General features: G+C 52.4%; 1 protein-coding gene across 1 annotated transcript in view; it reads left to right on the forward strand.

Annotated features, from left to right (window-relative positions):
- The window catches only part of EMILIN2 (elastin microfibril interfacer 2), a 53,014-nt gene extending 37,584 nt beyond the window's left edge, over window positions 1-15,430 (forward strand). The window contains exons 5-8 of the mRNA XM_082418617.1: window positions 7,777-8,145; window positions 9,496-9,528; window positions 10,073-10,201; window positions 11,934-15,430. Coding sequence (XP_082274743.1) covers window positions 7,777-8,145; window positions 9,496-9,528; window positions 10,073-10,201; window positions 11,934-12,271 — 869 coding nt within the window. The 3' untranslated portion in view covers window positions 12,272-15,430. The remainder of the gene's footprint in view (window positions 1-7,776; window positions 8,146-9,495; window positions 9,529-10,072; window positions 10,202-11,933) is intronic.
- The last annotated feature ends 8,777 nt before the right edge of the window (window positions 15,431-24,207 follow it).

A 24,207-nucleotide genomic window follows, 5' to 3' on the forward strand; every position in this document is an offset into this window, starting at 1 on the left:
TCACTGTTCCAAGAAGGGCCATGCCTGCCGGACGTTGCAGCACTGTTTCAGCACACACCAGTGACAGCGGCACTGCTTCCTCTTTCTAATCCGCCACCTCTTTCTCCTGCAAATGTCTTAGGGCAATTTCTCATAAATACTTCTTTTCTCTCTTCTTTTAAATTTTAATTTTGTTGGAGTATAGTTGATTTACAATGTTGTGTTAGTTTCAGGTGTACAGCAACTTGGTGGTATCTTGTCACAGAGCAGGGATGCGGGGTGATCAGTTATACATATACATATATTCATTCTTTTTTTTAGATTCTTTTCTCATATAGGTGATCCCAGAATACTGAGTAGAGTTCCCTGTGCTATACAGTAGGTCCTTGTTGGTTATCTATCATATATAGTAGTGTGTGTGTGTTCATCCCAAGCTCCTGATTTATCCCTCTCCCCCTGACATTTCCCCTTTCGTAACCATAAGTCTGTTTTTGATATCTGTAAGTCTGATTCTGTTTCGTAAATAAGTTCATTTGTTTCATTTTTACAAAATTTGATTCCACATATGAGTGATAGCATATGATATTTGTCTTTGACTTACTTCACTTAGTATGATAATCTCTAGGTCCATCCATGTTATTGCAAATGGCATTATTTCCTTCTTTTTTATGGCTGAATAGTATTCCATTGTACGTATGTACCACGTCATCTTTATCCATTCCTCTGTCGATGGACATTTAGGTTGCTTCCATGTGTTGGCTATTGTAAATAGTGCTGCAGTGAACATTGGGGTGCATGTATCCTTTCAGATGATGGTTTTCTCCAGATAGATGCCCAGGAGTGGGATTGCTGGATCATATGGTAGTTCTATTTTTAGTTTTGAATTATATTAATAACGTTTCATTCGGGGGTATTACAGACTTAAGAATCCCATCTTTATCCAGTTGCTTAGCCTAAGCTGTGCTGTAAGAATGAAAAAGTACAGATTTTTCAAATAAGTATTTAACTGTAAAGCATGGCCAGGGGAAGTGTGGCCTGATGCCAGTGTTATGACGGTTTTGGCCCTCAACTTGAAATTGGCTGAGTTTGGGGCCGGTGTAGGTCCAAGATATTATGATGGAGTAAGTCAGAGTTTTATAAATACATAAAGGCTAAACAAACTGCCCACACTCAGACCACACCAACTCCGGACAATACCTGCCCTTTTGCCCTGTGAGCATCTGGTTGTTGTAAAGCTCTTGAGTTGGTGAAAGTTGCAGCTGCTTTTCTCCATCTTAACGTTGACTTCAGAACTGCCATGTTCCGGGAGGGCTCTCCCACAGCTGCGTGCAGAATCCTCTGTGAGCTTTACAAAAATAAGGACTCTGGGCTCACTCGGGAGATTCCTGCTCAGCAGGGATGAGGTCAGATCCAGGAATTTGTAATTAAATTTGTAATTAAAACAAAGAACCCCCTAGCTCTGGTCCCAGAAGTGGAAGGCAGGCCCCCTCAGAGGTGGCACCGGGGCTGCCGTGCCCAGAAAGAAGAGGAGTGGGGGCGGGAGGGCGGTGAGGAGAGAGGATAAAATCCCGGACTTGACCCAGCGCCACCCACGCAAGCTCCACCGTGACGTGCGCGTCCACTGAGGGACTCTGCTTTGCTGTTGATGTGTCTCCTTAGGCCTTGACTACTGCAGCTTTATAGTGAGTCTGAAAATCAGGTAGATCCTGTCTCTGCATTTCCATATACAACTTAGAATCAGCTTGTGAATTTCTACCAAAAAAAATCCCCCAGTGATGATGCTTGGGTCGGCCTCTCTGGGATTCAGTGACATCGAATGACTCTCGGTCCCAAATGAGCTGCCCCCGATGTCAGCAGGAGCGGCCGGAGCCGTCTCTCTGTGTCAGTGTTCTCTAGGTTGTACTTTTCAGAAATGTCGACCTGTCTCCCTTCTTGAGCCTGATTCCACGGGCTTCCGTGTGATCACGTCTGGACTCCTTTCTCGGCTGGGCCAGTGGGCTCTGTCCTCTAGAGGAAGAGTCGGTCCGGGCCCTTCTGTGATGGAACCACAGCGCCCCTTGGACGAGCTTGAACGCTTTTCCTCTTCGTTCCAACCAAAGCCCAAAGCAGCATTTCGACTGCCATTTGCTCTGAGTAGGACCGTTCCTGCGCACGCATGGTTTCCCTTCCTCTGCTGTCAGGGGAGCAGTGCAGGGTTTCTGTGGGTTGTCTCCCCAGTCCTGAGAGTCCTTCACATGCCTCCACGGCCTGTCTTCCCTCAGCCTTTCTGCGGGGAGACCAGCAAGCGTCTCCTCGGAAGCCCCTGCCTCGTGCCCGCCCTGTGCCGGTCAGTGAGAGCAACACGGTCCCGGGGAACCTCCTGCTGAGCCTCGCGTTTCTCAGGCGCTTCCCAAGAACTGAGCTTTGCCGGGCAGTGTGGCCCTCCGTCCACTTAGCCTGCTGTATGTCAGCAGGTGGATGGGTTTTTTTTAAAAGTCAGAAGTCTTGGGAATTCCCTGGAAGTCCAGTGGTTAGGACTCCACGCTGTCACTGCTGAGGGCACAGGTTCAGTCCCTGGTCGAGGAACTAAGATCCTGCAAGCTGTGCGGCGTGGCCAAAAAATAAATAAATAAAAGAAAATATGAAGTCAGAAGGCTTGATTGACATCTTTAAAATAGTCCCCCATAGTTGCAGGGTTTGGTCAGCAGACACACCCCTGGGATGCCAGGCAGCTCAGCTTCCCCCCAACCGGGAATTGCCCTTGACGTTTGCACAGTGTTTTACAGTCAGTGACGCGCCCCTGCACCCATCACTTCATCTGATTGGCACCGATTCCGCCGGCTTGTCAGGAGGCTTTGCCGGTTTAGCCCGAGTGACGGCTGAGCTGATAACTCAGGAGGTTTCTGTGGCTTTCCTTCAGCCACACCACCAACAAGACTCTAACGTCCAAGGCCCGTGTCTGTCCCCGCATCCCTGCTCTGTGACAAGATACCACCAAGTTGCCAGGCACAGCCACGGGGCCGGAACTTTGGCGATTTAGCTGCCACTCTGCAGGGTTCTCTGGCGGCTGCAGGAGAAGCCAGACCACCCAGGCTCCTGACAGCGGAGGAAGGCATGTCAGTCTCGTGGACTCTTGGGGATTTCCTTAGGCAGGTCTTTGTCTTAGCAAAGTTGAAATTGGCTTTTAATAAGAACTTTAATGGAGAGGGAGTGGCCTTTCCTACATGGTGTCAGGTCCATCCTTGGTAAGGCTGTGGCCCTGCCCATCGCGCGCACAGTGGCACAAGGCCACACTGTGGCATCAGGACCAGCGCCTTGGGGCAAGTTCTGGAACAAAAGCAAGCGCACGTGCGGCTGATCATTCCTCCTCATTCCTCGCACGTGAAACATGGGCAGCAACACTTGGCTCTTATGAGGAACTCAGTACAAATGGTCACTCTCTGGATTAGAAACATATGTTCGCTTTGGAAAGACATTGACTGCCAGAGTTATCTTTCCAGAATGAGCAAGATGCCGTCCAGTCTTTGTTACAACCACGTAATAAATGTGTGCATTAGAAACACCACGTGATGCGCTGGGCTGAGCCTGTGCTGGGGGCCAGGGCTGGGGAGCAGTCTGGAGCTGGGGCAGCTTTCTCGTGACCGTCTTTGCTGTGATGTGAGTGGTGTTTTGGAGCCGCCTGTCCTGTGCAGTGTGCTGGATGGACTCCCCACGGAGATTGGTGGAGGATATTTGGCCCAAGCAGGTTGTTCATTTGTTTCCCTCTACCTTCCACTTGCTATGACAAGCCTGGGTGTTGAGGGAGTGGTGAACGTGAAAGAGAACCATCACTGACTCTAGGCACTGGCATTGCCCTTATAGGACCCCAGAATGATTATCGTTGGCAAAATGAGGGCGCCTAATTGAATGGTTGGCAGGAGTGAGGGTGCAGCCCATGGTACCTGCTGTACTTCCAGCCTTCCCTCATTCACCAAATACTTAGATGTCTCAATGTCACGTGCCAGGCCCTGGGGATAAAAGATCATTAAAATGTGTCCTCAAGTGCTCATCATCCAGCAAGAAAGGAGAGATGTAAAAAACTGAAAAGACCCCTTAGACGCCAAAGTGGTTCATGGTTCGGAGGCAGGATGTTCAAGCCCTACTGGGCAGATTCATGACGGCTTCATGAGGAGGGGGTGTCTGAACCGGGACTGCAGGGAGAGGTGTGTTTTGGTGAGGGCACCTGAAGAGGCACTTTAGGGAGTGCGAACAGCAAAGCACAAAGGCAGGGATGCTCAGATGAGAGCCGGGCCCCAGTGGGGGTACTGAAGGTGGCAGGAGGCGATGGGGCAGGGGGTGGGGACACGGATGACAGAGGAGATTCTGTTGGATTTTATGAGCAGTGGAGGACAACTGGAGATTTCTGAGCAGGGAAGATGGCTAGGACGTGTTCTAAGAGCATTCTGAGAAAGGTGTGGAGGAAGGACCCAAAGGACGATTCAAAATTAGAATCAGCTGGACTTAGCCCAGATCGGGGCGTGTGTGATAAGAGAGAGCACCTGGACTAGGTGATGGGGCAAGCGACAGACAGGGGGGCTTCAGAGAAAGAGGGCTAGTTTGAAGGGTTTGGGGGGGGATAGGTACAAAAATAAGGACCCGGTTGAGGGGCTTGTACTTGACTATTTTTAGGTGCTTTGTCAACTGTAATTCATTGAGGGTTGTAGGACTGAGGAAAAGTACTTGTTTTTAAATTTTGGGTGGAGACACATAAACGTGGGCTAAAGGGAAGGAGCTGGTGGGGTGGAAGGAAAGAGACGGAGGAGAGAGGGGTGATGCTGGAGGAGCATCTCCAGCAGAGAAGGGAGGTGGGGCTAAGGCAGGAGCCTGTGCCCCTGGGAGGGACGCCAGCTTGTGAGCCTGGAAACAGCATGAGGAGGGAGGGGGAGACAGACAAGGAGGGACCTGAGCTTGGACTGGAGGGAAAAGAGTTTAGAGACAGGCCCTGGGTGTCTTCCATAATTATGTCTTATAAAAATGAAATAGTTCTGAGAAGTTTATAATGAAAACCAGCTTTCCTGTCCCCTTTTCCCTGTTACCCTTCTCACCCCAGAGGTGGCCACGTGCCACTCAGCTGTTTTCTCCTCCTGATGTTTACCATCAATTTATTAGCTTTAGATATCTCTATATGGGTATTATTTGACATTATATATATTACTTATCAGCTGTAGACATTAGCCTATGTATTAGGCTCTCTCGTGTCTCCCCCTGCTTCCCCTCCTCCCAGCTCCCAGTGGAGTTATGCCACAAAAATCAAGTCAGTATTTATGCTATGAGGAGCTAAACAGCTCAATAATGGCCAAATGTGATCATGCTGCTTTTTGTTTTGCTTTTCTCTGAATTAGTAGTAGTGCTGCATTATTATTTGCTAGATTTTACATATCTGTTTTGGATTCTTCTCACCCTCTGATACCCTCTCAATACCGTAAAAATTACCAGATCATTTGTCAGTTCCATTTTTTAAATTAGTGACCTCCCTCCGGGAGTTCTCTTCCTGACCCAGTCTGGACTGCTTATTCTCTGGACTTGCTCTAAAGCTTTCAATCTGAAACTTCCTTCACTACCATCCTAGAAATTTCTTGAACCTCTCTCCTGTCTTAGACCCTTTTCTTTACTCTGCATTTCTTTCTTTCATGGTTTACTCCCTTGTTTCAGTGGAGTACATTTTCCAATAGCTTTCTAAGAAAGGGTGCTCGACAGTTTTGCTTGTTTGTCTTTAAATAGTGCATGCCTGGAAATGTCTTTATTCTAGTTTCACAACTGGCAGATATTTTAGCTGGGTATAGAATTCAAGGTTAGCAATGATATTCCCTCAGAATTTGAAGGTGTTCTTTTGTCTTCTGGTTTCCAGTACTGTTGAGAAGGCTGATGATGCCCTTCTGAGTTGAGGTCACTTTTTCGTTTTCCCCTGACAGTTTGTGTGGTCTTCTCTTTATCCTCAGTGTTCTGAATATGCTTTGGTTTGGGTCTTTCATTCAATAATTGTGCTGGGATCTTTCTTAGTTCTGAGAAATTGTGTATTTGAGTTTCTCCTTACTACCTCATCATCCCTATACCCATTTTTCCGATCTTTCTTTTTGGGAAAGACTTCTGGGTTGGAAAGAGTCTAATTTTCCTATGGTTTCTCTCCTATTGTCCTTTATTTTCTCTTCCTGGTCTACCTTCTGAAAGAGCACCTTGATTTTATCTACCAACTGTTTCATTGAATTTTCTTATTTTGGCAAGTATATTTTTAATCAGCAAAGACTCATCTTTATTCTCTGGTTAGGCCTCTCTTAATACCAATCTATTCTTATACTTTGGATGCAGTGTCTTCTGTTTCTGAGATTATTACTTTTTTTTTGTTTTTGTTTAAAGCAGGCACAGCGTTTATTAGAAGCACAGTACGTGTGAGAGAGCACGCAATGAAGCGGTTTATTTAGGGCAGAAGCTAAAGTTACACACTTGGAGAAGCCTGTGGGCATCCTCGCTAGTGAGGAGCACGCCTTATTACACGTTTATTTTCTTGTATTATCTCTTTAAAGTTCCTTTTTGTTCGTTGGTTTCCTTTCTCACTCTTGTCCTTCACTGTGGCTCGTGGTGTCCCCATGTCGGGAATTGCTCGGCCTCAGTTTCTATGCCCAACCCAACTCTTCCCACCAGAGTCCTGAAGAGAATTAAGGCCTGATGCCTTTCCATTGTATGGTGTGAATGAACTTATCTTCAGTGCATCTAGAATGGTATTAGTTCTGTCCATCCATGGGGGAAATTAGAAAGTGATCACTTCATTCAAATCATTTTCCTTAGGGATTAATCCTCTCATGGAGTGTACTGGGTGGGAAAGGCTATTTGAGAAATAGTCTCCCTTTGGGGCTGGAGGTGGGCTAGTAACCTGTGAGTGGAGAGGGGGAGCATGGGTTCGATCTGCCATAATTACCTTTGTGAGTTTTAAAACAAAACTAGACAGTGGGGCACAATGCAGTTACTGATTTTGCTTGGTCATAATTTTGTAGCCATGGAAGCTGGGCCATTGCAGGCATAATACAGATTGAGGAGGTGGGTGGGGTTTGGCTTTTGAGGATGGTATTGTGACCAGTCCTGGTTATTTTTAGCTGTCTTACAGGCCTTAGGAAGGGCTTCCTGGAAGGTAGTTCCAGGAATGTATTCATAGGAGGAAAGGGTGGCAGCTTCCCGCTTGTGTCACAGCGCCATCCCAAGAGGGCAGGGAAATGTGAATCAGGACTTTTCTGCAGTGGAAATTCCCTCAGTTGGTGATCTTAAGGCTGTGGTGAGAGGTGGGGGGGCACTGCCACTCCTTTGGGAACTGTGCCTGCTGCAGAGGCAGCCCGAGCTCCCTGACACCTGCCTGGGTCCCGTGATGTCTGCACCCAGCAGGCCCTCGGCTTGTGAGGCTGTCCACAGTGACCGTGAGACTGGCTTGTTTGAGAGAATGCAAGGCTGTGGGTGGCAGCAAGCAGGCAGATACCCCTGTGGCATCACCATGTAGTGAAATCGGGGAGTTTGGGGTGCTGTTTTGGAGTGTGACCATCATGAAGAAAGAGGGTGAAGATCCCCCTCCCCTGGGCAGGCGGTCCAGGCAGGCTGTCCCCACTCTGTGGCGGCTGCTCTTGTGTTTGCTGGTGGGCCCAGCCCAGGGACCCCGCGGAGGCCACAGGCCAGCCCCCCAAGCACACACGTTCCAGGGAGCCATGCCCACGGAGTCTCACAGAGGGGCCTGTGGTCGAGCAGTCAAGTCTGAGGTTTTGAACCCTGTGTATTTCTTTCCACTTTCCAAATGCTCAGCGGAGGAGCCCTCAGCAGCACCCCAGCCTCTGCCGCAAGGGAAGGCCCCGCACCTGGCAGAGGCCCCCACCAAGCCACCTGCTCCAGCGCTGACCCCTCCACCGCCGTCCAGTGCTCCCCCGCCGCCCAAGGACCCTGGACAGCAGCCTGTCCTGCCCAAGAGACGCCCCCGGCCACTGCCCCCGCTGCTGCGGCCCGGCTGGACGGGGCTGCCCTTCTTGCCTGGCTCCACCGGGGTCATTATGGAGACTGGAGAGGCCGGGCCCCCGGGCAGGATGGGCATGTCGGGGCGGGGACTGCCCCGGGGCGTGGACGGCCAGACTGGGCAGGGGCCCATCCCCAGGGCCGAAGGCTACGCAGGAGCACCAGGTAAGGGTCCCCCGCTGCTGGGCCATCTGAGCTACAGAAGGTGAGGATGCACAGAGGGGGCAGCCTGAGCCCCAGGAGGTTGCTGCAGGGTCTCTGCGGGTCATGGGTGCAGCCTTCAGGGTACAAGGTCCAAAACTTGGCTCTCCAAAGGTTCTGTGGTACCCTGGGGATAGTACATCATACTTAGAAATAGATTTGTGCCATGGGCTGTAATACCTGGACCACCCAGGCAGCTCCTTGATCTCCCTAGCAGGAAGTGTACTGGGGAAACCAAGAGGATACTGGAGCTTGCGTAGCCACAAAGATGAGCACACATCAAAGTGGGTAGGCTGGAAGGTTCTGGCTCCAACCCTAGCTATGTCATTGCAAGGCTTAGCTCTGTCAACAGCAAAGGGAGGATACTAATAGGACTTCAGAGAGTTATTGTGAGGATGGAGAAAAGCCTAGGTCAGTGCTTGGCCAGTTAAGTGCTTCATGTGAGTCGGAAGGTCAGCACCGTGGTGGTGAAGGAGGTGGTGGTGGTAGAGGAGGTGAAGTCAGGTAAAGGCAGGAGGGAGAAGAAAAAGGGAGCGAGCATTTATGGGACACCCACTGCATGCCAGGGACTGAACTAGGTGCTGGATCTACAGCTTTCCCCACAGCACTGTGAAGTTGATATTCTACTGATAGATGAGGAAACTGAGGCTCTGTGCTATGACATATAAACACGTGATGCTGCTTGGGGTAGATCACGTCAACTGTCACAGGATAGTACCAACCAGTTGCCTCAGAGTTAAACCAAGCTGACAGTTGGAGGCACTCAGCCACGGGCACGGACAGCCTGCCTGAATGAAGCACCGTGGCTGCTGGGGAGGTGAGGTCACTGCCCTTCCTTCTCAGCCACCCCAAGCTCCAGTGATCATAGCTCTCAGGCAGGTGTGGTGCTTTTTCTAAGATGACAGTTTTCCTTTTGTTAGTTCCACGTATCCTGGATGCTTATATTCTTTTGGGCAATTTGTTCATTTGTACGTCTGTCCTTCCTTCCACACATCCATATGACAAACACTGCATTCAGTCTCCCTGGGGGCAAAGCTAGTGAACAGTCCCTGCTCCTGGAGGGCAAGCGTGGGAGTGGACATGTCAGTCTGTAGCCTGCTCGCTGGCTTGGGCCCCAAGGCTCCAGTCTATCTTCTTCCTATTCCCCCAGCCAGTTCATCCTCAGGGCCGTCTTCTCTGTGCAGGCAGCTGGGAGTGGGTGCTCTTACTGTCTACTTACACAGTGTGAGAAACAGGCAGAAAAGGAGAGGCTCAGGAAAATGAGGTGCGCTGTTTGTTAGGGCTTTGACATTGCATCTGCGTTTTGTTTTTCAGGATACCCCAAGTCACCGCCTGTAGCCTCCCCAGGTACGTTAGCCAGGACGGGAGGCCGAGGCGGGCGGTCCTGGGCAGCCCCCGTTTCCCGCCCCCCACCCCCACCCCCACCGCGGGTCCTGTCTCTTCCCTCTGGGCCATTGGCACGGGTGCAGCTCTCCCCGGCTCACTTGCTCGCGTGCACGCGAACACGCACCGTCCCCACCCCCGCCGAATGGCATCACGCATGCGCAAAGCTCCCGCCTCGCATGTGCATGCACACAGCCTCACAGCTCTCATCACAGAAGCGCTCACACAGAAGCACCTTGTGGGGCCTCGGCGCCCGCACCCCAGACATCATGCACAAGGCCCACGCATGCGCGAAGCCTCCCATCTCACGCAGCGTCCAACGCAGTCCACGCATGCGCACTCCCAGCAACAGCCTGCCACCCTGACAAGGGCACTGTCGGGCCCAGGATGTGAGGAGGGGGTGTGCCCACTTTGAGGCGAAATGCAAGGCCCAGGCTGCCCCTCGGGACGGCGCGCAGGCCTCGGCTCGGGCGGGGCCTGACCGCAGGCGCATCCTCTCTCCGCCCAGGGGTCCCGGCGCCGTCTCTGGTGTCCTTCTCCGCGGGGCTCACCCGGAAGCCTTTCCCCAGCGATGCGGGCGTCGTCCTCTTTAACAAAGTGCTGGTGAACGACGGGGACGTGTACGACCCCAGCACCGGTGAGTCCGCCCCCACACACGGCCGCTCGGGAGGACTCTCCCAGTCGGGAGGCTGTGAGGAAGGTCCCTCCCGGCTGCCACGACAGGTGCGCCCACGCCGCTGCCTGCAGGATCCCTGGTTTCTGAGCCCCAAGTGGGTCAGCAGCAGCGCGGGGCGCCTGCTCTGGGGCAGAATTGCTCGCCCTGCCGGGGGTTCGGTCCACGTGGTCCCCAGCCCCCGAGGACAGCGGGGACGAGAGGCCACCCCGGTGCCTGGGCTGCTGTCCTCGGGGCCGCGGGCATCTCACCTGCGGGAGGAGAGCCAGGACCCCCTGGTCCGCCGCTGTCCCCCCGCCCACGGGCACTAGCGGACCGGGGTGTCGCGTGCGCGCGGTGGCCGGGGCTCTGCGTGGCCCCTGGGAGGGAATCGGCTCTCTAAGGGCAGAGATGTGAGTTGCCGCCCTGACCGCGGGGCCTCGGGTTTTAGCAAGCATCAAAGTGAATGAACTGCAGAGCGCGTAAAAACGGGGCTCCTGGCCTCCCGGCCCATGGGCGTAAAGCTCGGCATCACACTCTGTTTTTAACAGGCTTGGAGGCGGGGGTGTGAGAAGGCTGCTTCGCTTTGTGCTCAAGTCGGGCTTCCCCCGGGGCCCTCACTCCACGCCGACAGGCCAGGTGCTCTCGGCACACAGGGACCGTGACCTACATTTCTCTCCTGTTCCCAGGATGCCCAGAACCATTCTCTCCAGCAGGGCTTCAGTAAAGGGAGTTCTGCGTGACCCTGAGCAGACGCTGGCCATGTGCCCGGAGTGCTGGGGCCTGTCTGTCCCCAGGCTCTAAATTACTAAGTAGAGCTGGGGAAGGGAGCTGGGCGGCCTGGCACGTTTCAGGGCAGGTTGAAGACTCAGGGCCCTTAGATTCCTTCTCAGCTCTCAGCCCGTGGTCAGTGGTCCATGTCCGGCCCCCTCCCCAGAGCCCTTGGGCAGTGGCCACTCCTGCCAGCACTGGGTCTGGCTGTGGGCCCACGTGCCGCTGCTCTGCAAATGGGCAACATCTGCGAACCTCATCCCCCCCACCTCCGACCAGCCCTTCCCCTGCCTCCCCAGCCCCAGAGCGTGTGTCTAAATACCAGCTCGCTTCTGGCTGCACGTGGATGCCACCTGGGTACTGGTCCAGCAGGGAGCCTGGCTCTTCCAGCGGAGGAGGGCTGGCTGTGGCTGCACCTCTGGCTCAGTGTCTCTCCTTCCTGCGTTAATGACCGACCTTGTGGGGATTTTTTCGTCCTGCCTCCCCAGAAGGCAGCTAAGGCGTTTTGTGGATATTGTGCCCGTGAGGTCGATTCTAAGTTGGCCTCGAGGTGCTTTCAGTGACAGAGAAAACTCCCCAGAGGCAGCCAGGATCGGCATGGCCGCTTCCCACCGATAAAACCTGGGTGAGGGGGTACAGGCCAGTGTGCGCAGTAAAGGGCCAGTTTTCCCTCAGGCTGCTGCTGGGTCTGCAGTGAGGACCAGGTCAGTGCGAGAGCAGTGTGGGCCAAGGGGACTGTCACTGTCGTTGGGTGGGTTTAGTATAGAGGGGCTGTGCCCCTGAGTGGGCCTGCCTCCCGTGGGGAGGCTGAGCAGGACTTTGAGCCCAAACCCAGGCCACCCAGGGCAAACCCAGAGGCTGGTCTGCCTTCATCCGGGCTGTCAGCTTGTCGCAGAAGGCTGTGATGGTGTCACGTGAACACCGGTGTCTGCTTTCCTCCTCCCAGGGGTCTTCACAGCTCCGTACGACGGGCGCTACCTGATCACGGCCACGCTCACCCCCGAGAGGGACACGTACGTGGAAGCCGTCCTTTCGGTCGCCAACGCCAGCGTGGCACAGCTGCACACGGCCGGCTACAAGAGAGAATTCCTGGAATACCACCGGCCCCAGGGGGCTCTGCACACTTGTGGGGGCCCAGGGGCATTCCACCTTATCGTGCACTTGAAGGCAGGAGACGGCGTCAACATCGTGGTGACTGGGGGCAGGTTGGCTCACACGGACTTTGACGAAATGTACTCCACGTTTAGTGGGGTTTTCTTATATCCTTTCCTGTCCCACCTCTGAGGTGGCCGGGCAAGGGAAGGGGTGAGAGTTGTAGGAACTCGGCAGCTTTAATGTATTCAGCGTGTGTGTAACTGGAGCACTGGTCTAGCTTCCTGCAGACACCCCACCACCTCCCCCAGGTAAAGGCCACGCCTGGCTGCCAAGGCAGCGAGGAATAGACCACGGGCTAACGTCGGAAGCGCCCCTGCCTGCACACCGGCTCCTCCCCCTGCGTCTCCCAGCTCCCACCTCTGGCTCTGCCGTGGCCTGAGCTCTCTCCGGGTGGCCTGTGCTGGGCCTACAGAGTGCTGACCGTAGAGGCTCCAACTGCTGCCCGGTGGGATCACGCCCTGCTGCTGGAGAAGGACGAGCCGCTGAGAGGAGGCAGAACTGGCACCAGTGGCCAGGCTTTACTGGAGCAGAGCTGTCGCCAGCTGCTTCTGTCTTCACTTACCCTGCATGCGGGAGAAGAGTTTAAACACTGAAGTGGCACGTGCCACCACAGACCTAGGGTGGGCAGTGGGCTGTCCCAGGTTTGGCTCGCCACCCCCCTCCCTCCCCCACCCCCGCCCCGGGTTTGCCTGGCTGAGAGGGACACAGGAGAGACTGTCATGTGGCTTGTTGGGCTCCTTGAATGACATGTACGACTTAAGTGCAAAGACAGGGAGTGTCAATAAAGATGTAAAACACTTCCAGTTAAGTCTGGTGCCTTCTGGATTGAGAGTTGCTGCTGAAAAGCAAACTACAGTAAATGACTTTAATGGCTGCAGAAAGTAAGCTTGAGTAAATTCATCTCAACCATGCATCTGTTATCCCTCAGCATCCACGCCGTGCACTTGGGGGTTGTTCTTGGCTTGTAAAGACAGACTAGATATGCTTGGAGGTCAGAGTCCCCATGTGAGCCCCACAGCTGAAAACGGGGCTCCTCCAGGAGGTGCTGAACATTCACATTGAACCCGCAGCTGCCCAGCTCACAGCAGATGCAGCTATAAGGACTCCTGAGCTCCCAGGCAACAAGAGGCCCAAAACAAAACCGACCACAATGAACACCGAGGTCATCTGAGGAAAGCAGGACTCTCCCCGTGGAGAGCACGCTCTGTTCCCAGGAAGCCCAGGCCCCTCACTCCTCTACAAGCAGGACAGCAAACCCTTAGCTCCACGTGGTCTTTGCTAATCAGGTTGGTAAAACCTGTTGGCCAACCAAGTGCCACTGCGGGGAGGCATGTCCCCCAGAGCCCTAGGGAAAGATGTGGACAATAGAAACAAGCTTCCTTGGCCGACATCAAGCCACCAAGGTACTCTTATGCTGTAAGAATGCTTTTTCCAGGACTGCTTGCAAATGAGAGCCCAGGGCAGCCGGTGGACAGAGAGAGAGGCCTTCTTCCTCACCCCCTCCACCAGCTAGGGCGAAGGGGCCAAGAACAGAAGGCGGGGCCTCTGTCCGGGGCATGGGGGTGGGGTAGCACGCTTGCCCCGTTTCTGCAGCTGGGGGACTGGCTAGCAGTGGCTTCCTAGAAATGACTCATGGGAAAAACCCCACTGCAGTGGAGCATTTTCAGGAAAACCCAGTGGGCACATGCTTCTGCCCTCTCCACCTCACACCCCATTTAAAGACCTTACCTGGTGCCAAAGGGAACAAATGCTCAACAGCCGGAAAGGCAGGGAGCAGACAGAAGGCAGAGAATTACTTTCCTCCACTCCACAGACAGTGCTTAGAGCAGCAAGTAAAACACCCCCTCTGCCGGTGCATCCTGACTCATTTATTGACAACGGAGAAGTTCCGCTCTCTATCCACGACTGCAGCAGGTTCTGCGTTGACTTCAATGGGATGAAAGCTGGACCGTGGTTCACAGGAGTCAGCGTCTGTAGAAGGGAGAGGCTGTCCTCTTGCACAGAGAGAAGCAAGCTGGGCTGAGCTCAGGCTGGGAGGCTTGGAGCAGCTCCTCCAGATGTCAGCGGCCCGGCGCTGTGAGCCTGGGAGTGAGACGCGCGGACCAGGCCCCTGGACTGCAATCAGGCACAAGGTTACAACTTCTGAAACAAGGGGCTGCTGGAAAGAAGGTCAGGGCGCCCCCCGAGAGAAGCAGAGACAGGACCGGGACGTTATGCCCCCACATCTAACATCAGCAAATGGCCTGACGCTTAAATGGTGAAAAACGATAGACGACCAGCGGTAAAGACAGCAAATCAGTGCAAACTTCATTTGACGTCACTCCCGTGTTAGTGCATTAACCTTTCTCAGTGACCCTATCATCTTGAGTTATTTCTCACAATTTGCAGTCTGAAAGGAAAGAAGTATCTGTGATCAGAGACAAGTGAAACATGGCTTTACCCGCATCCACACCCACTTCCTAAACATCCACGCGCGCTGTCCCTGTCCCGTCCCGTCAACGGGGAAGGACAGCGCAGTCTGGTGGCGCAGCGGGGCCATGGCGGACACGGGCTCTCGCGCTCGGCAGGCTCAGTGTGTGCTTAGCCGTCTAGGGGATAAAGATACTCAAATAACATCACATGGGGGGTGTGGTTTTTGATCCAAGATCACTTTGACTCTCCTAACAGCTGATGAAAACATCAGGACGGCTAAGTAGTATTCACCCAGAGGAAGGGTTTAATGCAAGGCGCTCAGGGGACCCCTGAAGGGCTGAGGGGCGGCGGAGGAAGCAGCCTGGAGGATGCCGGGGATACTCCCCTGGAAATCACATATGTATGAATGGATCACTGCCTGGCAGAACCTACAAAGCAGGAGAGGTTAGTTCCTGTGGGTGTAGCCTCACTCTGGAGTCAGGTTTTATAAAAACAAGCACCAAAAAAGAAGTCCTTTCTATACACAAATTTAAGTGTCAGCAAAGATCAAAATGCTAATTTATGGAAATTAAAAATTTCTGGCAAGAGTTTAGAGAAGAGAATTTAATGTCCTCTGAAGGAGAGAGTCAGATGCATTCAGTTTACATTTGTTTATTGTTGTACCATTCTGTTTTGAACATCAAACACTGCACCAAAATATGAGCCATTTATCTTAAGACAGCTTGTCTTTGCCATAAACTAAGTACTGAACTGATGTTTACAATTAATTTCTGACAACTTAAAAAACTTGTTAGTGGCACTGCTGTGCCTAATAATCAAATATGCCATCACAGACTGAACGTAATGATTAAAAGAGTAAAGTTTTCCCTTCCCTTTCTTACCTTTAAAACAAACCAAAAAAGTAGTTTTCACCTGGAAAGAGCACTTAAACAAAAACTCAATCTTTAACCAGTTTCATTAAACCCAGCATTCCCTAAAACAGAGGAAAACAAGGCTTCCCAGAGTAACTATGATGATACTTGAAAAGATGATGAAATTCCCTGGGAGAGTCTGTTTTCACCAACTTGCAAAACATGAGAGTTTACTCTCTGCCCGTTTCTTCAGGTCTTGCCTGCAGCTTCAAGGACACACTCCAGAAGGGCCATGTGCAGCCAAAGGCATGAGTACTTTCCGGCTGGTTAGCTGGCTCTTGTTCCTAGATTGTCAACAGCTTTCATTTCATGACATCACACTAGTAAGTTTTTTCTTTTTCCAGTTGAAAACTATGCAGATGTTTTAAAGCACAGCAAACACGATACTGACACGTGGGCCAAGTCTGCATGCTCTGGGCCCACGCGTGCACTTCGTAAGCCCTGCAGAGATACAGATGTCAACACTACAGCCATACAAGCTTCAGCACGCGGACACCAAGGCAGATATTCAAGTCAGGTTGGACGGGAAAGAGGGAAAGGGGCCACGGCCATTTCACCAGTGGAGCAGCGGAGAGTGATTAGGGGAGCCCGGTCCACCTCGGCCCCCCCCTCCCGGCCCCCCGGGATGCTGCCCGTCCCCGAAGGCAGCGAGAGGCCGCTGCTCCTTCCTCAGCTCCCATCAGAAGGGTCTGTGTACACACACACTCAAGGGCATCTCTCTTTCACAGAAAGAACAAATGTCATTTGTACCAAATGGCAATGGATTTTCAGCACAAACTTCATACTTTCTTAACACTATAGTAATAGTAATCATCTACTTTCAGCCAAGAAGGACTCCTTTAAATAAGGAAAAAGACTCAGGTTAATTAGCATATGTACCCACTGGATCAGTCTGCGGTGACAAAATGACAAAGTCTAGTGCTGATGGCCCCCGGGCAGAGGGGTCAGCCACCCTCAGTGCAGGGCCGGGAGACCTGGGTTCCCAGGTTCGACCCTCTAAGATGCCCCTGTGTCCAGAGAGAAGAGCTTATCGAGAAAAAGAAAGTGTCTAGTCAGAAACTCTTTAAAGGACAGCCAACAAAGGACTACAGAAGGTGTGTTATCAAGATTTCCGTACCGCACATAGCAAAGCCCTACGAAGCTCAGGGTAACTGCCTAAAGCAAACGTGGGGTGACAGGCCGATGGCATCTATGAGATGAAGTAACTGCAGGGCCACCGTACGAGGAATTGATTTCACTAACTGGGCAGAACTTCATACAAACACAACCTACTTTCCCTGACCCTGTACATAAATAAATTCTTTAAATGATGAGTCCTTGAGCTATTCACGGTGGGACGGTTTGCACCGGAGGAAGCATATGTGGCTCCGCCAGCCTCTGCCGCTGAGAGCTGCGTTCCGGGGACGGTGCCATCGTCCCTGCACCCAACAGCACTGGGAAACACGGCTCAACTGAGTCAGGGACTTTCAACTCTCCACTCTGGAAAATAACCGCCCCCATTTCCCCAGCTCTAGATCAGTTATTATTTCGGTGGAGCAAACTACAAGGAGATGTGCCCCCTGCCAAACCAGCACAGGGAAAGCACAGGTGGGAAGGGAAACCATGGGGGCCGGGGGGCTGTGCCTGCACTGCTCTGCAGTATTCCCATTGGGCGCCCACCCTCCGCCCTGGAACCTGCTCACTGCTTTCTCACCCAGCGCAGGGCTGTGTGTGGGCACTGCTGGTCCCGGGAAAGCCTCCTCTCTAACAGTTCTCTCGATTTTAACACCAAGGGGACTGTCCACACCCAGCCTCACCTCTGCAGGCTCGTGCCCACAGCTCTGCAGAGGCTTGTGGACAGAACCCCCCTTCCCTGGGGTAGCCTGCTCGGGTCCGACAAGAGCTCGTCACAACCAGACTGGGACACTGGGCTGCAGGCAGGGGGATGGAGAACGGACCCTTCCCAGGACCCGTCACAAGTGCCCATGTGCATTTCCAAGGCCCCCCTGAGAACAGAGCTGTCCCTTGCCGTTTAACCAACTCCTGCTGCTAGGACGGCTCTTACGGGCATCGCATACATCCTGCAAGACCTGCTCCTTCCTTCCGGTCTGAGACACGACACCTCAGCTCAGGTCCCCACCGTGGAATAGTCACAGGTGAGAAGGCAATGATATAAGGACCTCATGTTCCCCCGAAGCCCACGTTTGTCACCCTGGGGCCCGAGCAAGTGTCCCGTTTCCGTGGAGCAGGGAGGGAGGAGCCCACAGAAGAAATGTGCACGGGTGGTTTGGACCAACATCACCAACTGGACCCTGATCCCCTGAAGTAAGCCCTCCTTTTTAGAGAGAAACACTCTCAACTGCCCAGTGGAAATTAGAATACTTTACTTTGTGCAACGTTTTGGTCCACTCTTAGCTTCTTTTTCCTTCTTTTTAAATTATGCAATTAAAGTAGCACCCAGCACACAACAGAGCGCGTGGGAGGACCGGCCGGTGACAGGAGCCCAGGCCTCCGTCCTCAGGCCCAAGCTCCCCTCGCGGCTCTGGCCGCCGCACCCCACAGCAGCCCCTCAGGGCCCGGGAGGGGGAAGGGGGAAGGCAGTCCAGCCCCAGCAGCTTTCCCGTCCCTGCTGGTGCCCGACTGTCAGCACGTCTTGTCCCACACCTGTGGCCGGGAGGGGACCCCATGTCCTCTGTCCAGCAGAAGGGCTGGTCACCTTCCCTTGCTGCGAGGCGAGCGACGGAGGGCCTCCCGCTGGAGGTGCGGCCTCAGGCCAGGTCGTCCAGGTCCACCTCAGGGATCGGGTCTCGCCAGTAGCAGAAGGAGCTGAACTCCGGGCAGGGAAAGGCGGAGTTCTGTTCCTTGTTGAGAAGTGGGAACACGTGTTCCACGAGCTCACTCAGTCTGTGATACCTGGCAGGAGGAATTGGGGAGGAAACACACCAGCTGTTACTCATCAGTTGATCTGCGAGCACAAACTGTAGGTTGTGCAGCCAGTTACTCAGATTCCCCAGATGGGAAGGATCCCAGACAGGCCTCCTTCTCAGGGCACCACCTCCCTCTTCAAAGTCTAGGCTCCTCAGCAATCCCCCCAACAGCTACGGCAGAGGAGAAGACCCCGGCAGAGGGGAAAGCCTCCAAAGGCAGGTGCAGTTCTGATTCTTGGCCCCTGGCTGCAGGGCTCCAGGCTGAGAAGTGGGAACGCACTTACGATGACTTGTTTCCTTTGGTCCTTTCTTGTATCAGCTCACCCTTGGGGTTCACAGTGAAGATCCTGCAGTCTGGAACTCCAACTTGTGTGTAAGCATAGACATCCTGCAGCAGAAAACACAGGGCAGGGTGATTACGGAGCGAAGAAATGAGGAGACGGTCCTGCGGTTCCTGCGAGCCAGAAGAATCGCCTCAACAGGAGACAGCGTATGGAAATCACGTGGAGCTGGCGCGGCGCAGCTTTGCCGCTGGAGCCGAGCTTTAGACATACACAAACTGAAGGCGGAGCCACCGCAGAGGGCGCTCGGGAAGCCAGAAAACTTGGACGCCATGGAGACGCCAGGGGCCCCGGAGCAGGAGAGGGGAAGCGGTAATCAAGGGGGGCCCTCGAGACCTGGTTCTGGGGCGAATCCAAGGCTCGGCTTAGCATCACTCAGAACATGAGTCGGAACTGCTTGAGGAAATGGAACTGAAGCCACAGAGACAGAGGGCGTGCCCTTTGTCACACACCTACCTTCTGGGGCACATCTCCTCTGACAGGCCCTTCCCAACCGCTGGAGAAAATTTACAAAGACAAAGTGAAAGCCTACTCAGCAGAACAGACATTCATTGTGCCTATACAACTGGTCTGAGAATTAACACAGGGCTATACCCTAAAAGTACACTCCTCTGACTTTCACACACCGCATCTGAACGTGTAGCCCAGAAGACACACTTACATTTGGACGGTTTCCAAAGGCCGCATAGAAGGGCTGCTTAGACGGGGCAAAGAGATTCTTGATATCATTTAGACACTCAATTTTGAACTTCTCTGGTTTCTTTTCTATTACTTCCCTAGGAGAAGAAAATACAATCACCAAATCCAAAATGGTAGTTTTCCTTGGTATGTGGTCCTAAAAAGATTTTATAGTGCTCACAACCACCCAATTTTTTTAATCCTTCTTAACCGGTATCTTTCACCTTCTTTGCCAACCTGACTTCTCAACCGTGTCTGACACAGACCAGGTGAGCTATGTGTGTTAGAACAATACGGAACCAAGATGCAGAAGCTCCGCAACAGATACAGTCGCGTCAGGCCCCCGTGTGCGCGCAGGTGCACGCACACGCACGCATACGCACACAGAGGCACCTGTGGAAGGCGGAGAACAGGCTGCTGGGGGACAGCATCAGGGGGCCGCGGGGCAGGATCGTGCCCTTGTCGTTGACCCAGTGCAGGTAGCCACGGGTCATGTCGGCCATGCCGATGGCGCGGGCGGAGCAGTATAGGAACTTGTAGCCATTCCTGAAAGAGAACGCGTCCTGTTTAGCCCGTGTGCTTTGGCTAAAGGGGGAAAAATGTGTTTTTCTTTTTAAAGGCCCAAATAAAGTTCCTCTCATTTACTATGAAAATCAAATTCTTAAATTTAATAGAAAAATTGTTAGGATTATAAAGATCTCACCATTCCATCAAAAACACCATGGGGGGAAAATGAAGGTACATGCAACTAGGGATTATGCTAAATTTACAAGTAATGATATAGCTTCAGCATCTGGTCCATGGAAGCCAAATTACAAAACAGACAAAAATTTGAGGTTATCTTTAAACGATCTGTTATAGATGAAAGATACAAAGGATTTTACTTGTATAGGCAATTTCCAGAATGCAAATCATTCTATAAAACAAGGAGCAAAACTTTACCTGGGTAACTGACATACTAATAATTTTCATATTATGACATTTTCAACTTGTGCTTAAGACACTAATTCTGCAGATAAACTTAACTCATAGGTACTGGGATCCCACAAAGGCCACGGCACTATTTTCTCACAAAAAAAGTACTCTGACAGAGAGGACCCCATGGTAAATTGATTCCCCCATGCATGCATGTATTACCTACTTCAAGAAATACAATTAAAAATACTCAAAAAACCAAAACTGAAAATTGGCTCTCTTGTTAAATTACAGCTAAAACCCCCAAGTACAGCTATGATTATAGACACAGGCAGTGCCTACCACCCACAGCCCTGTGAAAACAAGATGACGAGGTTACCACGCGTAAGCGCGCATACCATGCCAGGCACAGAGCCCCTGTCCCACAGACGGTGGCTCACACTTTCCCCTGCGTGAGGCTCTAGGAAGGGGTGGGAAAGGAGAGTGGGAACAGCTGGCTCATGAACAGACTTCTGTGGGCTGGCTGATGAACACTCTCTTTCTATAGTTCAAGCAAAATTCTAGCTCACCAGACACGTGGGTCGGGATACCTACTCGTTGATGGAATGGTAGAGCTTTGCGATACCCTGATGAGTCCAGTCTTTACCCAGCTGTGGAAGGATCTGTCCTAAAGCATCAGACCTAAGAGGGCAGAAACAGAAAAAGGTATCAGGAATCAAGCATATAAAGCCAAGTGTTTACCTATTTAGTTAAATACCAGCTGCCAGCAGCTGCCGGATGGGGGAGGGGTGGAGGGACAATCCCCAAAGGCGGTTTCCTTGGCCTGTGCACAGGAGACAAGGACCCCACCAGGAGCTTCCAGAAGAGCCATCAGACATGAGGGAATTGACAACCACACATCCTGTTTTTCTCCTCCCTAATCTCAACAGCTGCTTTTTCCCCCCCATACCAGAATTTGGAAACCAAATAACTAAATCCTCCCCGAAGTTATCATTATTATTATTTTTTTTGGCTGCGCTGCATGGCCTGTGGGATTCTCAGTTCCCCAACCAGGGACTGAACCTGGGCCACCGCACTCGTAACCACTGGGCCTCCAGGGAATTCCCCAAGTGTTATTTTTGACATTACGTCTGTACAGTCCCACCTATTTCCTCCCTCCATAACATGACTCTGTGGGGACCGCACTCAGGACGTCTCAGTGTGTATAGTTTAAAAACTCTCCTGATGGTGGCTGGTTGCCCAGGTGAGGGACCCACCCCCCGTCCACCACACACTGAGCTGGGCGCCCTTCCCTGTCACCCCAAGGCTCCTGCTTACTTGGTTATCGTCCCGTCGATGTCAGAAATGATGACCTTGTCGTTCCAGTCCCACAGGTAAATGGTCCCCGCACAGCGGCAGGTGCCTTGATACTGGGTTGTAATGCTAAACACGACGTCATTTGGGCCGTCTTGGAGCTTCAGTTTTGCCTTTTATAAAAAGTATAAGAATAAACAAAATCAGAGACTTTTGAAAATTCATGGCACATCACTTTGATGGAATTACATGCAACAATTAAGTCACACTTTCCAGGAATACGTGGTCAGAGAAATTGCTTATGACACAATGTTACGTGAAAAAGGATCCCAGCCTCTTAAATATATAAATGTGTGTGTGTGAACACAGAAAGAATGGACGGAAATACACAAGACATAGTAACTGTTAACAAAAAAAAAGCAAAGAAAATCAGCAGAAAACACAGTTTTGGAACAGAATCTGAACATTCCCCAAACCAGCAGCAGCGTTTTGGGACCCCAGCTCAGGAAGGATGGCCCAGGGCTGCGCCCGTGGCTCACACGAGCCACTGCCTGAACCATATGTTAGGTGCCAGGCACTTTTCTGATCACAACCACCCCCCCACCCCCCCACCGCCAACCTTTTCCTCTGTACCCGGGACTGCCCTGGAGCACAGCAGGACAATTTCATATGGAAAATGGGTGGTAGTCAGGGAGCGGGAAATAAACAGGAAGGGGAAAACTGCATCCAAGTAAGAAAACATCATTTCCCTATGGCTGTGGCTCCTAAAAGACAGTGTGTGGCCCAGTGCCGGGCCAGATGTATAAGATTCATCCTGGAAACAGGCTGAGAACACAGATGCCCTGGTTCACTCCGAGACACGGAGGTGGGAGGCCCGGGGCTGGAGGAGGAGGAAGCGTGCTGCAGGTCCTCAGGTGGTCCTGGTGGTCCCGGTGTGAGGGACGCTGCTCTCCCGGACGTATGTGAGCATTTCCACGACGACACGCTGGGCCGCGTGTGTAAGGCTTGGGGCCAGATGGACAGGAGAGGAGACCCGTCGAGTTAAACAGTTACTGAGCTCATGTGACTTGGATCCACCCAGACCACATGCAACTCACGATCTGGTCTGAGGACAGACGAAGAGACTTCTTATAGGAGGTGGTGCTGCTGTGGCTCAGCGGCTCCGTAGGGATGGGGTCCACTTGGATGGGTTCTTCCAGCTCCTGGGACCCCTCGTCACTCGATGAGTCTTCCTCAGCCGGCCTGTTCAACACAACCCCGTTACTGAAGAGGCAGCAGGACGTTTTACAGACAACAGCTTTTCATTTAGGATCAAGAAGAGAAAGAGATCCCAAATCCATTCTAGGAGGAGCCCTTCCCCAGACCCAGGGTCCACACCAGCGTATCCCTCCTCCCTCTATGACTGGCCGGTGGTGACTCGCCCACTGTGACTGGCCATTTTCTGCTACAACCAGTGAATGCTACTAGGTCCGCTGATTCTTGTTGAAAGGGATATGTATGTTTCTAAAGATACACATCTTTAGAATCTTTCTTAGTGATTTAAGAAACTAACAAGATTTTATACAGTCATTTCAAAAGAAGAGGGTAAAGAGCAAGAAGACAGATAAACCTGTGTTTAGAGAACGGGAAGAGAAAAGAACCTGATGGGGGAAGACACAGGGCAGCACCTCCCCTCAGGGCAGCCAATCCACACGTCCAAGGCGGCTCTACTCCTTCCAAGAAATGAAAGGGACCCACGCCCAACTCAGATCCTGTTACGTCTCCCCTGCTGTGCCTGACAGCCAGGGAGCAGGGCACCAGGGACGGCACATCTCACAATTCCACAACATCTGCTTCCCGAAGGCCTGCATTTCCGGGCATTCGAGTCCACGGCTCCGGGACAGGAGCAAGGTACTCAGGAAGCAGTGAGGAGTATATTTACTCTAAGCTGATGAGATAGTATGTACGCGCGCGCGTGCACGCACACACACCCACACACACGTATATACATACATACACATATATATATATATATTTGGCCATGCTACACGGCACGGCTTGCGGGATCTTGGTTCCCTGACCAGGAACTGAACCCGGGGCCCCAGCAGTGAGAGTGCTGAGTCCTAACACTGGACCGCCAGGGAAGTCCCGAAGCTGATGATACTTTTTAAAGAAAAGCGGAAGTTATCATCTGCTAACTGAGCAGCAGAAGGAAGCCACCGACTGTCGTGCACGTCCACAGGACAAAGACATTTCTGACTAAGAATTAAACAAAACGGCCAACATCAGCTTGAATGCAATGGCCGAGGCGGGGGAGCCTGGAGAGACCGGGGGCCCCCACCTGCCACTGGCCGGCTCCTTCGCGCTCGACGGTCGGTCGATGGGCGGCGGCTCCTCCGATTTCCCTTCCTTGGTCTCTGGCAGCTGGAACGGCAAGATAACAATGACAATGTGCAGTTCTCCCCCTACGGTCAAGCAAAAATTCATCAGTAGCTCTCTCCAGGAACGAGCAAAACCGCTTTCTGAATCCACAACTTAAAAACGCTTAAGAAACAAACTTCCTCTAGTTTGAGCCAAAAGGACGGAAACCTGAGAGAGAAGTCATATGCTGTTTGTGCAAAAAGCTGCCG

The sequence above is a fragment of the Balaenoptera physalus genome, assembly GCF_965194825.1.
Source record: "Balaenoptera physalus genome assembly, chromosome: 12".
NCBI lineage: Eukaryota > Metazoa > Chordata > Mammalia > Artiodactyla > Balaenopteridae > Balaenoptera > Balaenoptera physalus.